General features: G+C 42.2%; 1 protein-coding gene across 5 annotated transcripts in view; it reads right to left on the bottom strand.

Annotated features, from left to right (window-relative positions):
- STAC (SH3 and cysteine rich domain) overlaps positions 1-16,982 on the bottom strand; it is a 102,108-nt gene that overhangs the window by 20,600 nt on the left and 64,526 nt on the right. For all 5 annotated transcript variants that reach the window (XM_067753717.1, XM_067753716.1, XM_067753714.1 and 2 more), the window contains exons 6-8: positions 14,516-14,594; positions 6,685-6,749; positions 5,256-5,344 (exon numbers count right to left, since the gene is read on the bottom strand). In XM_067753717.1, the coding sequence (XP_067609818.1) occupies positions 5,256-5,344; positions 6,685-6,749; positions 14,516-14,594 (233 nt within the window). The remainder of the gene's footprint in view (positions 1-5,255; positions 5,345-6,684; positions 6,750-14,515; positions 14,595-16,982) is intronic.

Raw genomic sequence — 16,982 nt, 5'->3', positions numbered from 1 at the left:
ACTATACACGCTCATTACACTTAGACAGAGGAACCCGGGTGCCTCTTTAACGTTATGAGACCTCAAATCATCAGCAACGGTCTGGAGAGCCCTGCATGATGGCATCACAACTTGTGTATCAGTGGTGAAATTCCATACCTAGAGCATGTCATGTCAGCAACCACAAAACCTACTCAGAAGATGAGGGACAGGGTGTCACAGCATCCTTATCACCAGACCAATTAGATAAAGTCTCCTTGGATGTGCTCAAAGGCGAGACAGAAACTTAAACTGTGTTTTTTCTACTATATATCTTTAGGGTAATTGATCAGAAGACCAGGAAATAAAACATATTGTGAAATGATGCAAATTATGAAGAGAAGGTATCTAAAATATATTGTGTGGGCTTCCCTGGTGATGCAGTGGTTAAGAAGCCGCCTGCCAGTGCAGGGGACACAGGTTCGAGCCCTGGTCCGGGAGGATCCCCCATGCCACAGAGCAACTAAGCCCGTGCACCCCAACTACTGAGCCTGTGCTCTAAAGCCTGTGAGTCATAACTACTGAAAGCCCGCATGCCACAACTACTGAAGCCCGCGTGCCTAGAGCCTGTGCTCTGCAACAAGAGAAGCCACCGCAAGGAAAAGCCCGTGCACCGCAATGAAGAGTAGCCCCTGCTCGCTGCAACTAGAGAAAGCCCGTGTGCAGCAAGGAAGACCCAACGCAGCCAGAAAAAAAAAATATATATATTGTGCACCTCACTCTGTCCTGGGCATGAAATCTCACTGTTTTTTTTTTTTTACATTATCTCGTTAAATACTCTGTCTCCCTAGGAAGGAGAAAATGGAGGCTGCAAGAGATTAAACAGTTTGCTCAAACTGATGTAGCAAGCATGTGTCAGAGGTGGAAGGCAGTCCCAGGTGTGACTCTTAGACACTGCTCCTTTCTGCCCTATGCCCTTGTTCTCTCCCGCTCTCTGCCCATGACGGTGGGAAGATTATCATGATCTGAAAGCTCCAGAGATTTGGGGAGGTAATAGCAGATGAATTTATGAAGGAAGTTTGCCCTGAAACTGTAGCGAAGCTGACTGTGTGAAGCCTCTGCCTTTAGACAGTGTTTGGAGACCAGTGATGGGACCACAGAAATTCTAAGAGGAGTACCACTGCCCTAAGAATAAGGAGGTAGCACTCTGGGTTCCTCCTCTCTAAGGCTCACTCCTCCATGCCCAAACTGCATTTGGCTTAGCAGGGCTTCTGCCAAATTGTCTTAAACTCCTGTTCTTTGTGAATACACCTATAGGCTACTTTTGGTCTCTTTTTCTACAGTTTCTTCTGGACAAATCATATTCATCCTGGGCTCAAAGCCCATCTCCTCCAGGAAACAGGTCCTGGTTAAACCCTCTGAGCTGGGTTTGCTTCCTCTTTTATAGTTTCCATTATGTTATCATGGACTTTCTTTGCCCACTAACTGTATATGCCAGGCACGACATTGGTTCATTCATTTAATCTCCACAATACTCATTCATTCATTCATGAAATATTTATTAAGCATCTGCTATATCTCAAGAACTGTACTACACTCCAGGGTCAGAACGGTTCGCAGATACAGACTCATTCTCACGGGCTTTACAAGGGAGATAGAAGTTAACCAAGTAACTCAAGAAATAATAGATACAAGATGAGATAAGTACTTTGAAGAAAAGAAATATGGTGTCACGAAAGTATGTAACAGAGGATCTCATCACCCAGGTTGTGCTTATCAAGAAAGACTGCACCAAGGAAGAGAAATCAGAGCTGAGATCTAGCGGGTGCATAACAGTCAACTGGAAGCAGGTGTGTGTGTGTGTGTGTGTGTGAGAGATGGTGGTGGTGGTGCGTGGCTAGGAGGCTGAGGCGAGAGGAGGAGTAGACTGCAGGAAGAAAAAGTCCTTGGCAGGTGAGAGTGTGGTCCTTTTGGGGAACAGAAGATGGAGCAGAGAGGTGAGGGGAACAATGGTGCAAGACAAGGCAGAGAAGTCACCAGGGATGAGGCTGTACGGGTCCCAGAGGTCCCTGTAAGTATTTTGGTCTTGACCCAAGGAAGTGGGAGAACATTAGAGAGTTTTAAACAAAGATTTGAGTGTCATGAGCAGATCTAAGGCAGGCACAATGATTATCTCCTTTCCCAAGTGTAGAAGCAGAGGCTCAGAAGGCTTGTGGAACTTTCTCAGGCTTCATGGGGGTCACACAGCTAAGTGAGTGGCTTGGCTAGGGCTTAAATCCAGGCCAAGTGATGCCCACACTCTTTATTCCTTAACATTCGGTGAATCCATGTCGTATGTCATTCTTTCTCTCTCACTTCTTAAGTCTGAAAAGGAAGCATCTACCTCTGGAGTATGAACAGAACTGATTGGAACCAATATTATTAAGCTCCTACCATGTTATCTTATTTAATCACAGCCATCCTATGAGGGCAGGGCTTATTATTACTATTTTCAAGATGAGAAAACAGAGGTTCAGAAAGTTAGGTAAGATGCCCTATTGTCAGAAAATAGAGATGAGAATGGTATTTTGTTAAAAGGATTTTTTCTACCGCATGGTTTAAGGAGAAAAAGATAATTCACAAAGCACCAGTTCATTCAAGGAATGATACTAAATCCCCGAAGCATCGCCTTACATGTTCTAAATCAAGAGCTTGGCTTTTAAAATGGGAACCTACAATCTCTTTACAAAAAAAAATGAGTATGATTTATCACTCCAATCTTGCAGTCTATGTAACGCAGACATTTCACTTCTGGGAGTGAACAGTCCTGGTTTGCCTCGAAGCAGACTGTAAACGTTTGATTCGTGACCAGACAACTTGACTTTTAAAGGCCTGTAACCGACTAACCAAAGCACAAAAACTTACGACCACCGCCAGGCAGGTAGACTTTACTCCTCAGTACCCCAGTAATAGTCTAGATTTCTCTGGAGTTATTTTTTCCATCTGACAACTTCAGAACAATCTTCTAATACAAAACTGTGGGATCTGCATAAAGGGGAGTTGTTAAATTTTAAATTCTAGACACCCAATTGATAATCTCAAGAAGGACCCAGTATACTATTTATTGCAAAGTAAATATAAGTCACCCTTGTCTTCATCAGCAGATAGTTAACGTGGACTGTCAGTTGAGGGCAAGGCACCACCTCAGCGATGAATTCTAGGCAGGTTCTACCTAGCAGAGTTTGCTGTATCTTTGATGGAATAGGGCTTCACCTGACAAATGCCATCTCATCCTGCTGCACCTAAGCCAGGCTGTTTAGGTAATGTTTACAGCTCCAGCCAGTGAGTCCAGCATGGTGATTCTTCCTCAAGGATGGAGAACATTCAGATGTACAATAACCTAATTGTCTGAAGGAATCTAAGGAGCTAGGAGCCAGGCCTGAACTCTGCCCTGGAAAGGTCCAAGAATCAACTGGAAGCAGACCACAGACGCATAATGAAAATTGACCTTGGGTGTGAGCCAGGGCGTTCCCAGACTCCTGCAGGACACCCACATCTGCTACGGACTCCCACTGGGTGTTGCACCAGGAGGGGCAGCTGAGCTGCCAGCGTTGACCCCGGTGGCATATGGGCCCCAGGAAACAGGGTCTAAATGGAGGGTTTTGGTAGCTCTCTCCTTTTAAGGGGTTTTGGGGAAAGTGGAAGAGAAGGCTGATTTCACTGGGGAGGAACTATATTCAGGCAAAAGCCAGAGGGACCATGCCGGGGAAATGGCACAGATCTGAGATGCGGAAACGTTCAAAGAGCTCCAGGGTGGAGACAAGGCGTTCCAGAGTCATCTTCAGGGATGATCGGTGACTGATAACTTGACCTACACGGCATTCGGACAAGTGGAGTCCGCCATAAAAATGGAGGCTACTTCCCTAATACTCTGACATTTAAGTGGTCTTCTGTGCTGATTTCTCTCTCCATGCTCTTCAGAAGAGGAAAGAACCCATCTCTAAGGGCCCATTTGGCTACAAAAGCAGCCCCTTGTATCCTGCTCTAGGACTGGAAAACACCAAAGACTTCTCCTGAGATTACTTGTGTTTTGGGTCATAAATGGAGGGAAGGAGTGAATTCTTTTCTTCGAGATAAGCCAGTGCACGCGACATTGCAAACACCTCACTGACTACCAGTTCCTGAGTGTTTACCATGATGGTGCTGTATGTTTTAGGAACCTTATTCATTTCACCCTCACAAGTGCCTTAAGGGGAAAAGGTCATTATTATTCTTTTATAAGTAAGGAAACCAGAGTAATGAGATGTTCAGACACTGCTTAAGGTCACACAGCAAGTAGGGTGTGAACACAGGACTGACTGCAGTCACACTACCCCTGAAACGTGAAGAGACTGTGGTCCAGAGAAGGACCTCATGAGGGCCCCGAGGCTCACCTGTCCTCCCGTTTCAGTTACCATGAAGTGCAATGGTTCCTGAAACAGAAGTAGCTCCGGGTAGGAGCCAGGAGGAGCTGCCAGTCTCCAGCAGGGTGAACAAAGAGTTTTAATTTGATTGGTTAATCAGTGTTAATTTGGGCAGTAAGTACATTTTTGGTTCCCTGTTGGACCCCACAGGATGCCAAGTGCATCTGTTGCTCAACCTTCATGAAAACTCCCAGCAGCAGCTCTGGTGACGATGTGCTAACCGCTTTTAAAATTAATTAATTAATTAATTAATTATATTTATTTATTTATTTTTGGCTGCGTTGGGTCTTTTTTGCTGCGCGCGGGCTTTCTCTAGTTGCAGCAAGCGGGGGCTACTCTCTGTTGTAGTGCACGGGCTTCTCATTGCAGTGGCTTCTCTTGTTGCGGAGCACGGCTATAGGCACAGGGGCTTCAGTATCTGTGGCTCGTGGGCTCTAGAGCGCAGGCTCGGTAGTTGTGGCGCACGGGCTTAGTTGCTCCGCGGCATGTGGGATCTTCCTGGACCAGGGCTCGAACCCGTGTGCCCTGCATTGGCAGGCGGATTCTTAACCACTGCGCCACCAGGGAAGTCCTAACCGCACTTCTTAAAGTGTGGTCCCTGGCCCAGCAGCATTAGCACCACCTGCAGACCAGCTAGAAATACAGATTCTCAAGCCCCACCCCAGACGTGCTGAGTCACAAACTCCCAGGATAAGGTCCAGCAATCTGTGTTAACCAGCCCTGCACACTAACATTTGACAATCATTGCTCTAAGACACTTGGAGGGAGCGCAGATTGAATTATATTTTTTCACATGGAATGATACTGACTTAAAATTTTTCTTTCATTCTTTTTTTCCTTTTAAAATATTTTTACCTCATTTCCAGATCTTCATTCTCTTGTGGTATAAATTTGTACAAGGCAACATAGGTGTTCATCTGTAATTGGTCTTTGGAAAGAGGTCCCTGAAAGAGAAAATAAAAGAGAAGTGAGAGAAGGAAGGAGGAAGAAATAGAGAGAAGAAAGAAAATAGGAAATGGAGAAGTTAAATGTAATTCCAGTGTATGGATCTTAAGTGTTAAAATACCTAAATGTTATTAAATACTTTGTTCCAAACATAGATTTATTTTTAATTTCCCGGCTGAGTTGATTTCACCACAAACTATTTGAAAACATTTATATAGAACTCTTTGTCAGAAATACTGCAATTTTCTTCAAATCAATTTTTTTCTTTGATATAGTGGTTCATGAAAGGTGGGCCCAGGCAAGAGAATATTCTCTCTATAGACAGGAGACATGTGAATAGTAGTAAACAACTTCCCTTTCCTAAAATGGACTTTTTTTCAGTTAGCCTACAATTCTGTATCTAGCATATCAAAGGGATCTGGGTATATTCATCCAGAAATTCGTTCATTCATGTTGTGGAAAAATTACAGGTTTGGGCATTAGACTGATTTAATTTATGTTATGGTATCACCATCTACTGGCTATGAAACTTTGCAGTAATGATGATAAAAGCTACCATTTTTGATGGCTTACTGTGTGCCAGGTATTATGGTACATGGATTAGCATACTCAAACCTCACAACAGCCCTGTGAGGTCGATTCCATTGTGTTCCCGATTTGTACACTATACAAGAGTCTTACAGGTATTGTGTAAACATTAGCTATTATTATTAACTACATAAATGTTAATCCTATATAAATGTTTATGCTTTATAACATACATAATTTAAAATTATATAATATGTAACAGATATTATATGTTGTACATGTATACACTATATATGTAATACATAATTGTATAATATATTTAAATGCATAATATAATAAATATATGCCATATATATAGAAAACATAAACACAAGTTGTACACAACTACATTCTTTTTGTTTGTGATTCACTCTGCTATCCAAAGCTCAAGTACTTTATGAAATATTATTCTGTTCTAATTGCATATGTAAATTACCATAAAATATAATAAATATATACTTATGTACTTTAAAATAGTCATAATATATTACATAATTATATAATTAACACACTGTAGAGCATATATCAACTTGTATGTGACATACATAACAGAAACAAAAGCATACAGTATAATGCTTATCCTTTGTACCCTGGATGCACTGTAGTATTTGTTTTGCTCAATACTGTCTACGCTATGTACCTTATGCTACATTATTCTCTAAAAATGCTGGTCTGGGCCCCCCTAAATCCATTTCATGACCCACTTGGGTGGTGACCTACAGAATGATCTAAGGACCCTGTCTGGTCTGTTTTCCAAGACATCCATGAATACCTGGTGGTTTATGTTCTTTGCTTGGTCTCTGAAATCGTCAGTGCCATTTTCTGGATACGTGAACACTGAAGGAGACAAGAAAAAGCAGGGGCTTTATTAATCCAGTCACCATGTTTTGGAAACATGCTTGAAAGATGTAGCTTTATTTATTTATTCCCAGCACCATACCTTCGACTTGACCTCTCCCCACCTTTTCCTCATCCTCAGTGACCCATCTCTCGTGTCATCTTCCACGTGATGCTCCCCCTGTCTCCCTTGAGCATCCTGCACCACCCTCTCTGCACGCCCACACCTTCATACAGGCCTCCAGGCCAGCACGCATCCTCCTGCATTGCTTGGTCTCATTTGGCAGAGCTCTTCTCAGGAGCAGAAACCATGTTATTAATCTTTGTTAAATGTATCAAATCATTTGTTAAGGGGATGGTAGGTGAGGTATGGCCCAAATTAATTGCATTTGAATTCACTTTTTCAAATATCAGATTCTTAGATCTCTATTCAATATCTTGACTCTAGTTTCTTAATGATTTCTACATTCTATTTGCAGAGTAAAGCTTTAGTTTTAAACTTCAAAATACTTTCTCAATCTCTTATTGTCAATGCATTGGGGCCGCTGTTGAGAAAGAAAATTGAATAGTGGTTTCTCATTTAGTTTGTTCTTAGAATACATAATTCTCTGCCTTTTGCATATAAGCAGTCACTCTGTGGCCTTCGCTGAAGAAAAAGGCTTCTTACAACGGGCAGGAGTTTTCACTGTCCACACACACAGCTGTGGGAGGTCCCTGATGGGTATGGGGGGCTCTGTCTTAGCTAGTTCAATCAGTCACAATTATCTCAGAGACCAACATCATGTATCTTCCTTAAACAAAAATAAAAGGTAGCAAGTGTTTCCAAATCTATACAATAGGGTTGTAGTGTTGAAATTAATCTACCTTTTAGATGACTTGACATTCAAAAATAACACATTAGGGCTTCCCTGGTGGCACAGTGGTTGAGAGTCCGCCTGCCGATGCAGGGGACATGGGTTCATGCCCCGGTCCGGGAAGATCCCACATGCTGCGAAGCGGCTGGGCCAGTGAGCCATGGCTGCTGAGCCTGCGCATCCAGAGCCTGTGCCCCGCAACGGGAGAGGCCACAACAATGAGAGGCCCGTGTACCGCAAAAAAAACCCCAAAAAACAACAAAAAAGCACATTAGTCTTCCCTTTGGTCCTCCTTCAGAGGATCAAGGATACCAGCAGAGGAAGAGAAACACACCACGGAAAGCTCTGTATCCTCTTTCATTTAGTGCATCGACAATCTCCACTGTCCTTAAAATGGACTCGATAACTGTGATGTAGAAAACACACTTCAGAACAAGAGCCCCTGTAAATGTACTGATGCTTAGCAAACATCTGTTGCCCATGGTTTATAGTTCCAGAGCCTGTGGGTGCAATTCCATTATCCCTAGGAAGCCAATATGCAGTCACTGGAGGAGCTCGGCTTTGTAGAAAAATGGAAAATGAAGGGCCTTGTCTGCCTCAATATTTGGCTATGCAACTTCTCGGTTTCAAGAGTAGAGACGAGCAACACTCTTCTCTGGTTTTAAGTGATTACCTGAAATCTTGGCATAATTTGATTCCATAAGTATAAAACTGGATACATTTAAAGAATACTGAATATTTGAATGGAAACATGGGAAGAGCATCTTAGAAAATTCTTGATTGATCTAAAAGGGGGACGACATAAGGTACATATGCAATATTCAGTTTGACTGATTTTATAATTTTGTAATTTCACATTATTTTAGCTTTTCATTGACTATCCATTAGCCATCACAAAAATGTGTATCATTTTGTGAACTATGCTGAAAATTATTTGAAGTGACTCCCAATGTGTTTTCAGCTATATGGTTGCAAACAGAACTGGAACACTGCCAAAAAAGAATGATTTTTTTTTTTTTAAAAAGCCCATTCCTTCTGGCTATTTCTAAGACTTTGATTTGAGGGGAAAGGCATAAAGAAAGGTAACTATTTTACAAAAAAAATGTATCAGACACCTTTTATGTTTGGTACTTTTAATTCATTTCATTAAAAATAATTTGGCCGTTGATTTCACCCATGGACACACTCAAAATCTATGTCTATTACACAGGCATATTTTCTAATGTTACAGATGCAAAATGAATCTTTAGTTTTTGCTAGTCCCCAAAGAGCTTTCCTCTTTTCCTTTTCTATATTCTGTCTTTATTTTTTACTTTGCAGTCCTGGGAGGCCCATGTCTGCCTCAAGATGATGATTTGGTTTTTCTTCTTTAACCTGGTCATGTACAAGTTACATTATCAGCTTATTTGACATTGACTCACATTTGCATCCCCAGAATAAGTTCAACTTGGTAATTATGCACTGCTTTTCTAAAAGGCATTATTGGATTCAGTGCACTAAGATGATTTTATTTCAGATTTCTGCATCCATATTCACGAGGGGGACTAGCCAGCGATTTTGTCTCATGCTGTCTTCCTTTGATTTTGAGGTCAGTATTATACCAGTCCCATAAATTAAGTTAGAGAATGCTGCTGCCCGTCCTCCTGTGCACCTCCTGTTGTCCTGAAAGAGCTTATGTAATCTGAAAATTTTACCTTCCTCAAATGTTTTTTTTTTAAATAAATTTATTTATTTATTTGTTTATTTTTGGCTGCATTGGGTCTTCATTGCTGCGTGTGGGCTTTCTCTAGTTGCGGCGAGTGGGGGCTACTCTTCGTCACCGTGTGCGGGCTTCTCATTGCGGTGGCTTCTCTTTGTTGCCGAGCACCGGCTCTAGGTGCGCGGTCTTCAGTAGTTGTGGCTCGCTAAGCCCGTGCACCACAACTACTGAGCCTGCGCTCTAGAGCCAGTGAGCCACAAGTACTGAGCCCACGTGCCACAACTACTAACGTTCGTGTGCCTAGAGCCTGTGCTCTGCAACAAGAGAAGCCACCACAATGAGAAGCCTGTGCAACGCAACAAAGCGTAGCCCCAGCTCGCTGCAACTAGAGAAAGCCTGCGCGCGGCAACGTAAACCCAGAGCAGCCAAATATAAATAAATAAATAAATTTATTAAAAAATTGTTTGGTAGAGTTTATTTATAAAGTTGTCCGGGCCTGGTATTTTTGTTGTGCAAAATCTTAAAATATTGAGTGTTTCCACCATAACTGGAAGCACAGTCAAGTTCTCTACGTATTTCTGTTTCCTCGAGTCAGACTTCGGTCATTGACAAGTTTCTTGGCATCTGTCCATTTAAAAAATTTTAAATGTATTGGTATGAAGTTGGTCATAAGATTCTTTCTTGTCAACCTCTGTTATATTCCTCCTTTTTAACTACTTTTTGTTTCATCTCTCTCTCTCTCTTATTCTTAAAAAATTATTAGTGATTGTAAATTTTATTTTTTTTAAAGAACTGTTCTTAGAATGTATTGACCTACATGTGTCATTTAATAATTTCTTCTCTTGTCTTTATTAATGCCTGCCTTCTGTATTCTTTGGGTTTGTTCTATTTCTTTTTCTGACTTCTTGAATATGATGCTTAGATTATTACTTTTCAGCTTTTATTTTTTAGTGGAATAATTTTAGCACTAAATACTCTAGGCACGATTTTTGCTGCATCCCACAAGTTGTGATAGGTAGTGTTTTCATTATTATTCAGTTTTAAATATATTTCAATTTTCATTATGACTTCTTTTTTTGACATATGAGCTTTCTAAAAATATGTTTTGAATTTCCTGAAGTATGGGTTTTCCTAGTTATATTTTGAATATTGATTTCTATCTTGTTTGCATTGTAGTCAGAAAGATGTGTTCTGTATCATATTAATTCTGTGAAATGTGTGAAACTTGCAGTATGGTCCAGTAGGTGAACAATTTTTATTTATTTTTTTGTTGCATTGTGTGGCATACAGGATCTTAGTTCCCTGACCAGGGATTGAACCCATGCCCCCTGCAGTGGAAGTGCGGAGTCTTAACCACTGGACTGTCAGGGAAGTGTCAGCAATTTTTATAATAGTTCCATACATTCTTAAGAAGAATGTGAATTTCCCATTTGTTAGATGGAGTGTCCTTTTAATTTTATATTATCTTATTTTTTAATTGAAGTATAGTTGGTTTACAATATTGTGTTAGTTTCAGGTGTACAGCCAAGTGATTCAGTTATATATTCTTTTGGAGCATTCTTTTAAAGTCAGTTAGATTTGGATTGTCAAGTGCGTCCTCAGATCCTCCATGTCTGTACTGAATCTTTTTGTTTATCTGATTTGCCAGTGACTGAGAGGAGTGTTAAAAACTCTCATCATGAAACGCGATGCCAATTTCCTAATAGTTCTGTCAATTTCTCCTTGAGTTTTTGTCATTTTGAGGCTATGTATTAGATAGATGATTCTCTCTCTGCTCATGACCTTGCTTCCAGTGGAGTTTCTGGCAGTTAAGCCAAAGGTGAAGACCAACAAATTTGCCCATGTATATTTCTGATGCACCCAGGAACAGTGTTGAAAACAACCACCAGAAACACTCAGACCTGCCCAAGAGCTTTTATAACATAAGAGAGAAAGCAGAGACTACACTCTTAGCACTAAAGACATGAGTATGAATTGTACCTTCTTCTGAGGTGGCCTTGGAAATATTTCTCAAGGACTTTGACATAACATCTGGCTGGAGGAAATAATACCTGTGTGCCCTATGTACATTTTAGAACATACATGAAACAGGTAAAGCAGAACCGGAGGCTCTCCTTGCCAAGAATGTGAGACGACGAGTGGGAACTTGGACTATATATAAGCAGGGTGTTTTCTCTATGTTGTTTCTCAAACTACATGGACAGAGCATTAAATCCAAATCAAAGGAACACGTTTTGAAGCAAACTGATGCATAATTAATCCCTCTTGCTTCTAAGAGTGCACATGAAGAAAGCTACTGCTGATCAAAGGAATAGTTAATAGATCTCCAAAGCTTTTTAGAGGTTTATCACTTACTAAGTTCTTTCAACAGATTGCTTTGAATAAGACTGTGAAAATGCCCCTTAACATGAAAGAGACAGCAAATCATCAACTTTGTGTCCTTGAGTGTATTACTCCACGTCTCAATTTCCTTATCTATCCAGTATTTGTTGCGTGTATATGTCTGTGTGTCCCTGTTTGTGTGTGTATATTGGAGGAGAGGGGTTAGACTAAATGGCCTCTAATCCGGCTTCTCAAACGTTAACAAGAATATGAATCACAGGTCCATATGGAAATTCTGATTTTTCAGGTCTGGGGCAGCCTGAGATTCTGCATTTCTAACGGGCTCTCAAGTTCTGCCCAGACCGCTGGTCCACGGGCCACATGTGGATTAGTGAGGCTCTAGGCTGCATCTCTGACACTTCGTGACCTGACAATGACTTCATTAATAGCAATGGTGCTTCATATTGATGATCCCTAAATACAGCTGTTCACATAATAAAACCCTAAGAAGACCTTTTTTTTTTTTTTTTTTTTTTTTGCGGTACGCGGGCCTCTCACTGCTGTGGCCTCTCCCGTTGCAGAGCACAGGTTCCGGACGCGCAGGCTCAGCGGCCATGGCTCACGGGCCCAGCCGCTCCACGGCATGTGGGATCTTCCCGGACCGGGGCACGAACCCGTGTCCCCTGCATCGGCAGGCGGACTCTCAACCACTGCGCCACCAGGGAAGCCCAGAAGACCATTTTTGAGTGAAGAAATCCCCAGGGCAAAAAGAGACCTCAGCTACAGAGGAATGGGCGACAACATCCGTAAATCTGGACCAGGGTGGTGGAGGCAGACAGGGAAGATGTGGGCCCATGCTGGGTGTGATTTTGAAGAGCAGCAGATAAGATCTGCGAACAGATTGGATAAGAGGCGTGAGATGAAGGGCGTCAAGGCTGATGCCAAAAGCCTTGGCCTGATCATCTAGTAAAATGGCGTTCCTACAACAGAGCAGGAGCAACTGAGGAAGAGCTGGTTTCGGTAGGCAGGGGTGGGGGGTGAGTGAGGGAATCAAGAGTCCATTTGGGTGTGTTAACTTGAAGATGCCTGTTCTCCATTCAGATGGCCGTTTCCAGTAGGCTACAGGCATCCAGAGGCAGCAAAGAGGCCTAATGCTAGGAATGAAGTTTTAGAGTCATCAGTGTACAATTAGTATTTACCTTTGTTATCTCATTTAAAGATCACAACACCCTATGGATTTGTGTTATTAGTATCCTCATTTTAGAGGTGAGGTGACTGAAGCAGAGAGAGGCTAGGTCTCTTGCAGACCACATGATCACTAAGTGAAGTCCAGCATCTACCTCCACAGCAAGGAGGGGCCAAGGACCAAACACATCCAGTGCGATTAATGACGAGGATGCCCCCTGCGATTTGGTGAGAAGCATCAGGGGAAGAAGGCAGGCAGAACTCAGACTCAGGGGACAGAACAGCTGATAGACTTGCAGCACTGAAATGCAGCTCTGGCTTACATTCCAGCCTCTGGTGAGTTTGGTCCTAAGATACTGACAAACTCCAGGGCTGCTCACCAAATTCAGTTGCTGGATCTGCAATGCTGGACAGAAGTGGGCTGGGAGGTCCTGCAGGGTTACTGCTCTGCCACGAGGTCCTCTGGCAGCTGGCACTCTCTGATTTGTCTTTCTAATGGCACTGCTAAGTGCTTGACGGACGTCTGCACTGATCTGAAAGTAGTGTTTTCCCCATTTGATGCCAAAGACTTCTTACCCTAGCAGTGTGCTTTAGCTGGGGGTGGGCTTGGCAAAGGGGGTCCTAATGGACGCTGATGCTTATTTAGAAAGGAGCGTCATGGGGTGCTGCCTGAGGGAATCACAGAGGCCCCATCCTAACTAGAGAAGAGAATGAATGGATTCCTAGAGCTAAGGAAGTGAAGTGACACCTTGTAAGACAGCAGCTGACAAAGCAGCTATGGGGTATTTGATGTAGAAGTCCTGCTTCCAGCCTGGAAATGGCAGGGACATTTAGTCAAGTGGAAAATCTGTCCAAGGCGGTGCTTCACCTGCGGGTATTAGAGCTTCAAGGGATAACTTCTGCCAGGAGAATGCATTCAGCCCAAGGTAACAACGCAGGTCAGGACCTGCAACCGTACTGGGTTATGAGTGACCCGAGGACAGCTTTGTGACCTATGTAGTTTTGCTGCTGGTAGTAAATACTTCATAAATAGTTTTTGGATAAATGAGTGGAAATTAAGTAGCTGTTGACATCAAGAGGCTCATCGAGATTCAGGCATAAGGTGCTGGTTATGTTTCTTTAAGTTCTGGTTTAAGAGGAGGTTCTTTCTCAATGTTAGCAAGCAATAGCATGTAGTTAGCATCTAGTAAGTATTCTAGAAATTATTATAAGAAGGGCTTATGCTATTAGCAAACTAAATGATATTAATAAAGAATAAAGTCTGGCCAGACTGTGCAGATCAGTCTTTGAGTCTTAGTTATCTCTGCTGGGAAGGAGCCCAGGTGAGGCCCACACTCCCCAGCACCACCCCTCACCTGGAGTACTTCCGGTGTAGCATGGAGTGGTTCTCTCTGGGATGCTTTGTTATCCAGTGTAGGTCAGTGGGGGAAGTGACGTGTTAACAGAAAGGCCTGGAAGGACCTCTATGTCCTTACGGCATGAGAACTCAGAAGACAGAACTTAGGGAATGTTATAGTCAAATCACTGAAATCCACCAGTGATTATGCCCGGTTTCCCTCCAGAATATCAAACACTTGCCCGGACTGAATTCCAGAGCTGGCAGAGAGAGGGGCCTGGAAGTCAGGTGTGCCTGCCTGCTGACCTGGATGACGGATGTGATTCCCGTTTGTGCTGGGCGGTGCTAGATCCCCACACCCCCCACTTACCGCTGTTGCTACGTTTCCGTAGGCCATACACGCCTGCTGGCCCGTCAGCCTCTTCAGGAACCTCGACAAGATCTGAAATCTTGAAAAGAGGGAACAGAGTGGAATGAGCAATGTCATTTCAGGGGCCGACTGAGCAGAGATTGTGATACCAGTAGAAGAGCGAAGGTGGAATTTACATGACACTGTCTTAAGAATCGCATCATTGCTCTTCTGTCTGTTTGGTTAACTTCAGAGAGGCTGTGTGCTCTCTTACGGGCACTGTCGCTCCCTCCCAGTGTCCAGAGCAGGCTCTGGGGTTGGCACATGACAGGTGAATGAGTGCCTATATGCACAGGCCACAGTTAGGTTACTTCCCAGGAAGAGACAGGGAGAAATCAGAATTCCTGCTTACATCCTGTCCCTTAAAATTGTCAGTAGAACTACAGCTCTTTCTAGGTGAGTGTTAAATATTAATTATAGAGAACAAGATGCACTACTGAGGGATGCATGACTTAGGTATGAGTTCAATGCTATTTCCATTGCTGCGAAAAGTAATTGCTCTTGCAATAACAAATTTTGCCCTTTCTTGTGTATAAGAGAAGTCATAGTTAGACTTTAGGTTACAGAAATAACAACAACAATAATAAAGCAGCACTCTAAATAGCTAATTGTTACCAATCATCTAGCACGTGCTGTTTTTACATACTTTATATGAATCATCTCATTTATGCTTCACAATAATCCTCTGATAGGCCTATTTTTCAGATAGGAATCTGAAGCCCAGAGACAATCAAGAACTCAACTTGAGGTCTCAGAGCTCGTAAGTGGTGGAGCTGGGGTTTGAACCCCTGGTGTTGTCTCCAGAGCCCATGCTCTTTTTTTTTTTTTTTAAAGTATAGTTGATTTACAATATTATGTTAGTTTCAGGTGTACAGCATAATAATTCAGTACTTTGCAGATTATACTCCATTAAACTTATTTCAAGGTAATAATTCTCTGTGCTATACAGTAAGTCCTTACAGCTTATCTATTTTATGTATAGTAGTTTGTATCTGTTAATCCCATATGCCTAATTTGTCCCTCTCCCCTTCCCTTTCCCCTTTTGGAACCATACATTTGTTTTCTATATCTGTGAGTTTGTTTCTGTTTTGCATATCCATCATTTGTATTATATTTTAGATTCCACATATAAGTGATATCAGACAGTACGTGTCTTTCTCTGTCTGACTTATTTCACTGAGCATAACATTCTCTAGGTTCGTCTCTTAAGCACTGTGCTTCACCCAGCAGTATAGCTGGACTAGCTCACATGCGCTGGTGAGAGTCTTTAGGGTCATCACACTGGTAGCTTGAAATTGGCCACAGTGGGAGTATTTACACCATGGAAATTGGCAAATGCTACAAATCAGGGTCCAGCCCTCGTTGGTCATTAAACATTTACACCACAGATGGCCTCTTTCAAAGGGTCAGATGCTCTACTTCTATCTGTGCATCTCTCGCCTCTTTAAAAGAGGAATTTAGGGGGCCTCAGAGGAGAGTCATATTTGTAAAACAATTTATTTATATCTTACTAGAGAGGAACAAGTTTGCCTTCCTAACTCTCCTCATCAGCTCTAGAGTACTTTAGTACCACCTTCCTGAGACTGATTTCTTCTTACAATTTAACTTTAAGATTTATTTCAGCCATTCTTCCTTTCATGACACATCAGAAAGAAGAAAAAAAAAATGTCACAGGGCCTCTAAGTCACTTGTACCCTGTTCCTCTGAAGCTCACTATTTCTGAATAGAAGTTGCTATTATTATGTTAATTTAATCTTACAAAACTGAAGATCATTCCTGAACTAGCTAACCAACTCCTAGAAAGTTTTCGAATTTGGTTTCTGCTGTCTTCCCAAAGCCATCAAGCCTTCTGTATTCTAGAACATTTGAAAGCACATGAGAGGAAACCTAACGATTTAGAAACAGCCAGGCAGCAACCTCCCAACAATGTAAAGCAAATGTCTCTACAGCCCTGGAAGAAAATAAACCTTTGCTATGTGGGAATATGTTCGCTTTAGGATATAACAATACTGCCAGGATGGCAAGAGGCTGAAGTTCATTACTACCGACCCTGCAGGAAGGAAGCAGAGTCATGTTAAAGTAGCAATCAATTGTTTCTGTTTGCTTCCACTGAGGCAATTTGGACTCTGGGGAAAGAGTGAAGTGACAGATATTTAAGTACAATTTCATTTGTCTTTGTCTCCCTGCAGCTCTCAGAACAAAGCCTTCACAGAGCAAAATTTCAAGAAATATTTACTGATGGAACCAGCGCCAGGAAGTATAAGCGGGCTATGATGAATGAACACGTTATTGACATTGAACAAACTATGCTTTTTGCCCCTAAAACCAGTCTGTAGGGTCGAGATATTGCCAGAAATAAAGCTGTTTTAGACACGAAAGCAGACTGGATATCCGTCAGTTATGCCTGTGATGGTCTTTCTGCTCATAG

This window comes from Pseudorca crassidens, chromosome 10 (assembly GCF_039906515.1).
Source record: "Pseudorca crassidens isolate mPseCra1 chromosome 10, mPseCra1.hap1, whole genome shotgun sequence".
NCBI classification, from domain to species: domain Eukaryota; kingdom Metazoa; phylum Chordata; class Mammalia; order Artiodactyla; family Delphinidae; genus Pseudorca; species Pseudorca crassidens.
The sequence above is the reverse complement of the archived record's forward strand: the minus strand, read 5'-3'. Positions and strand labels throughout refer to the sequence as shown.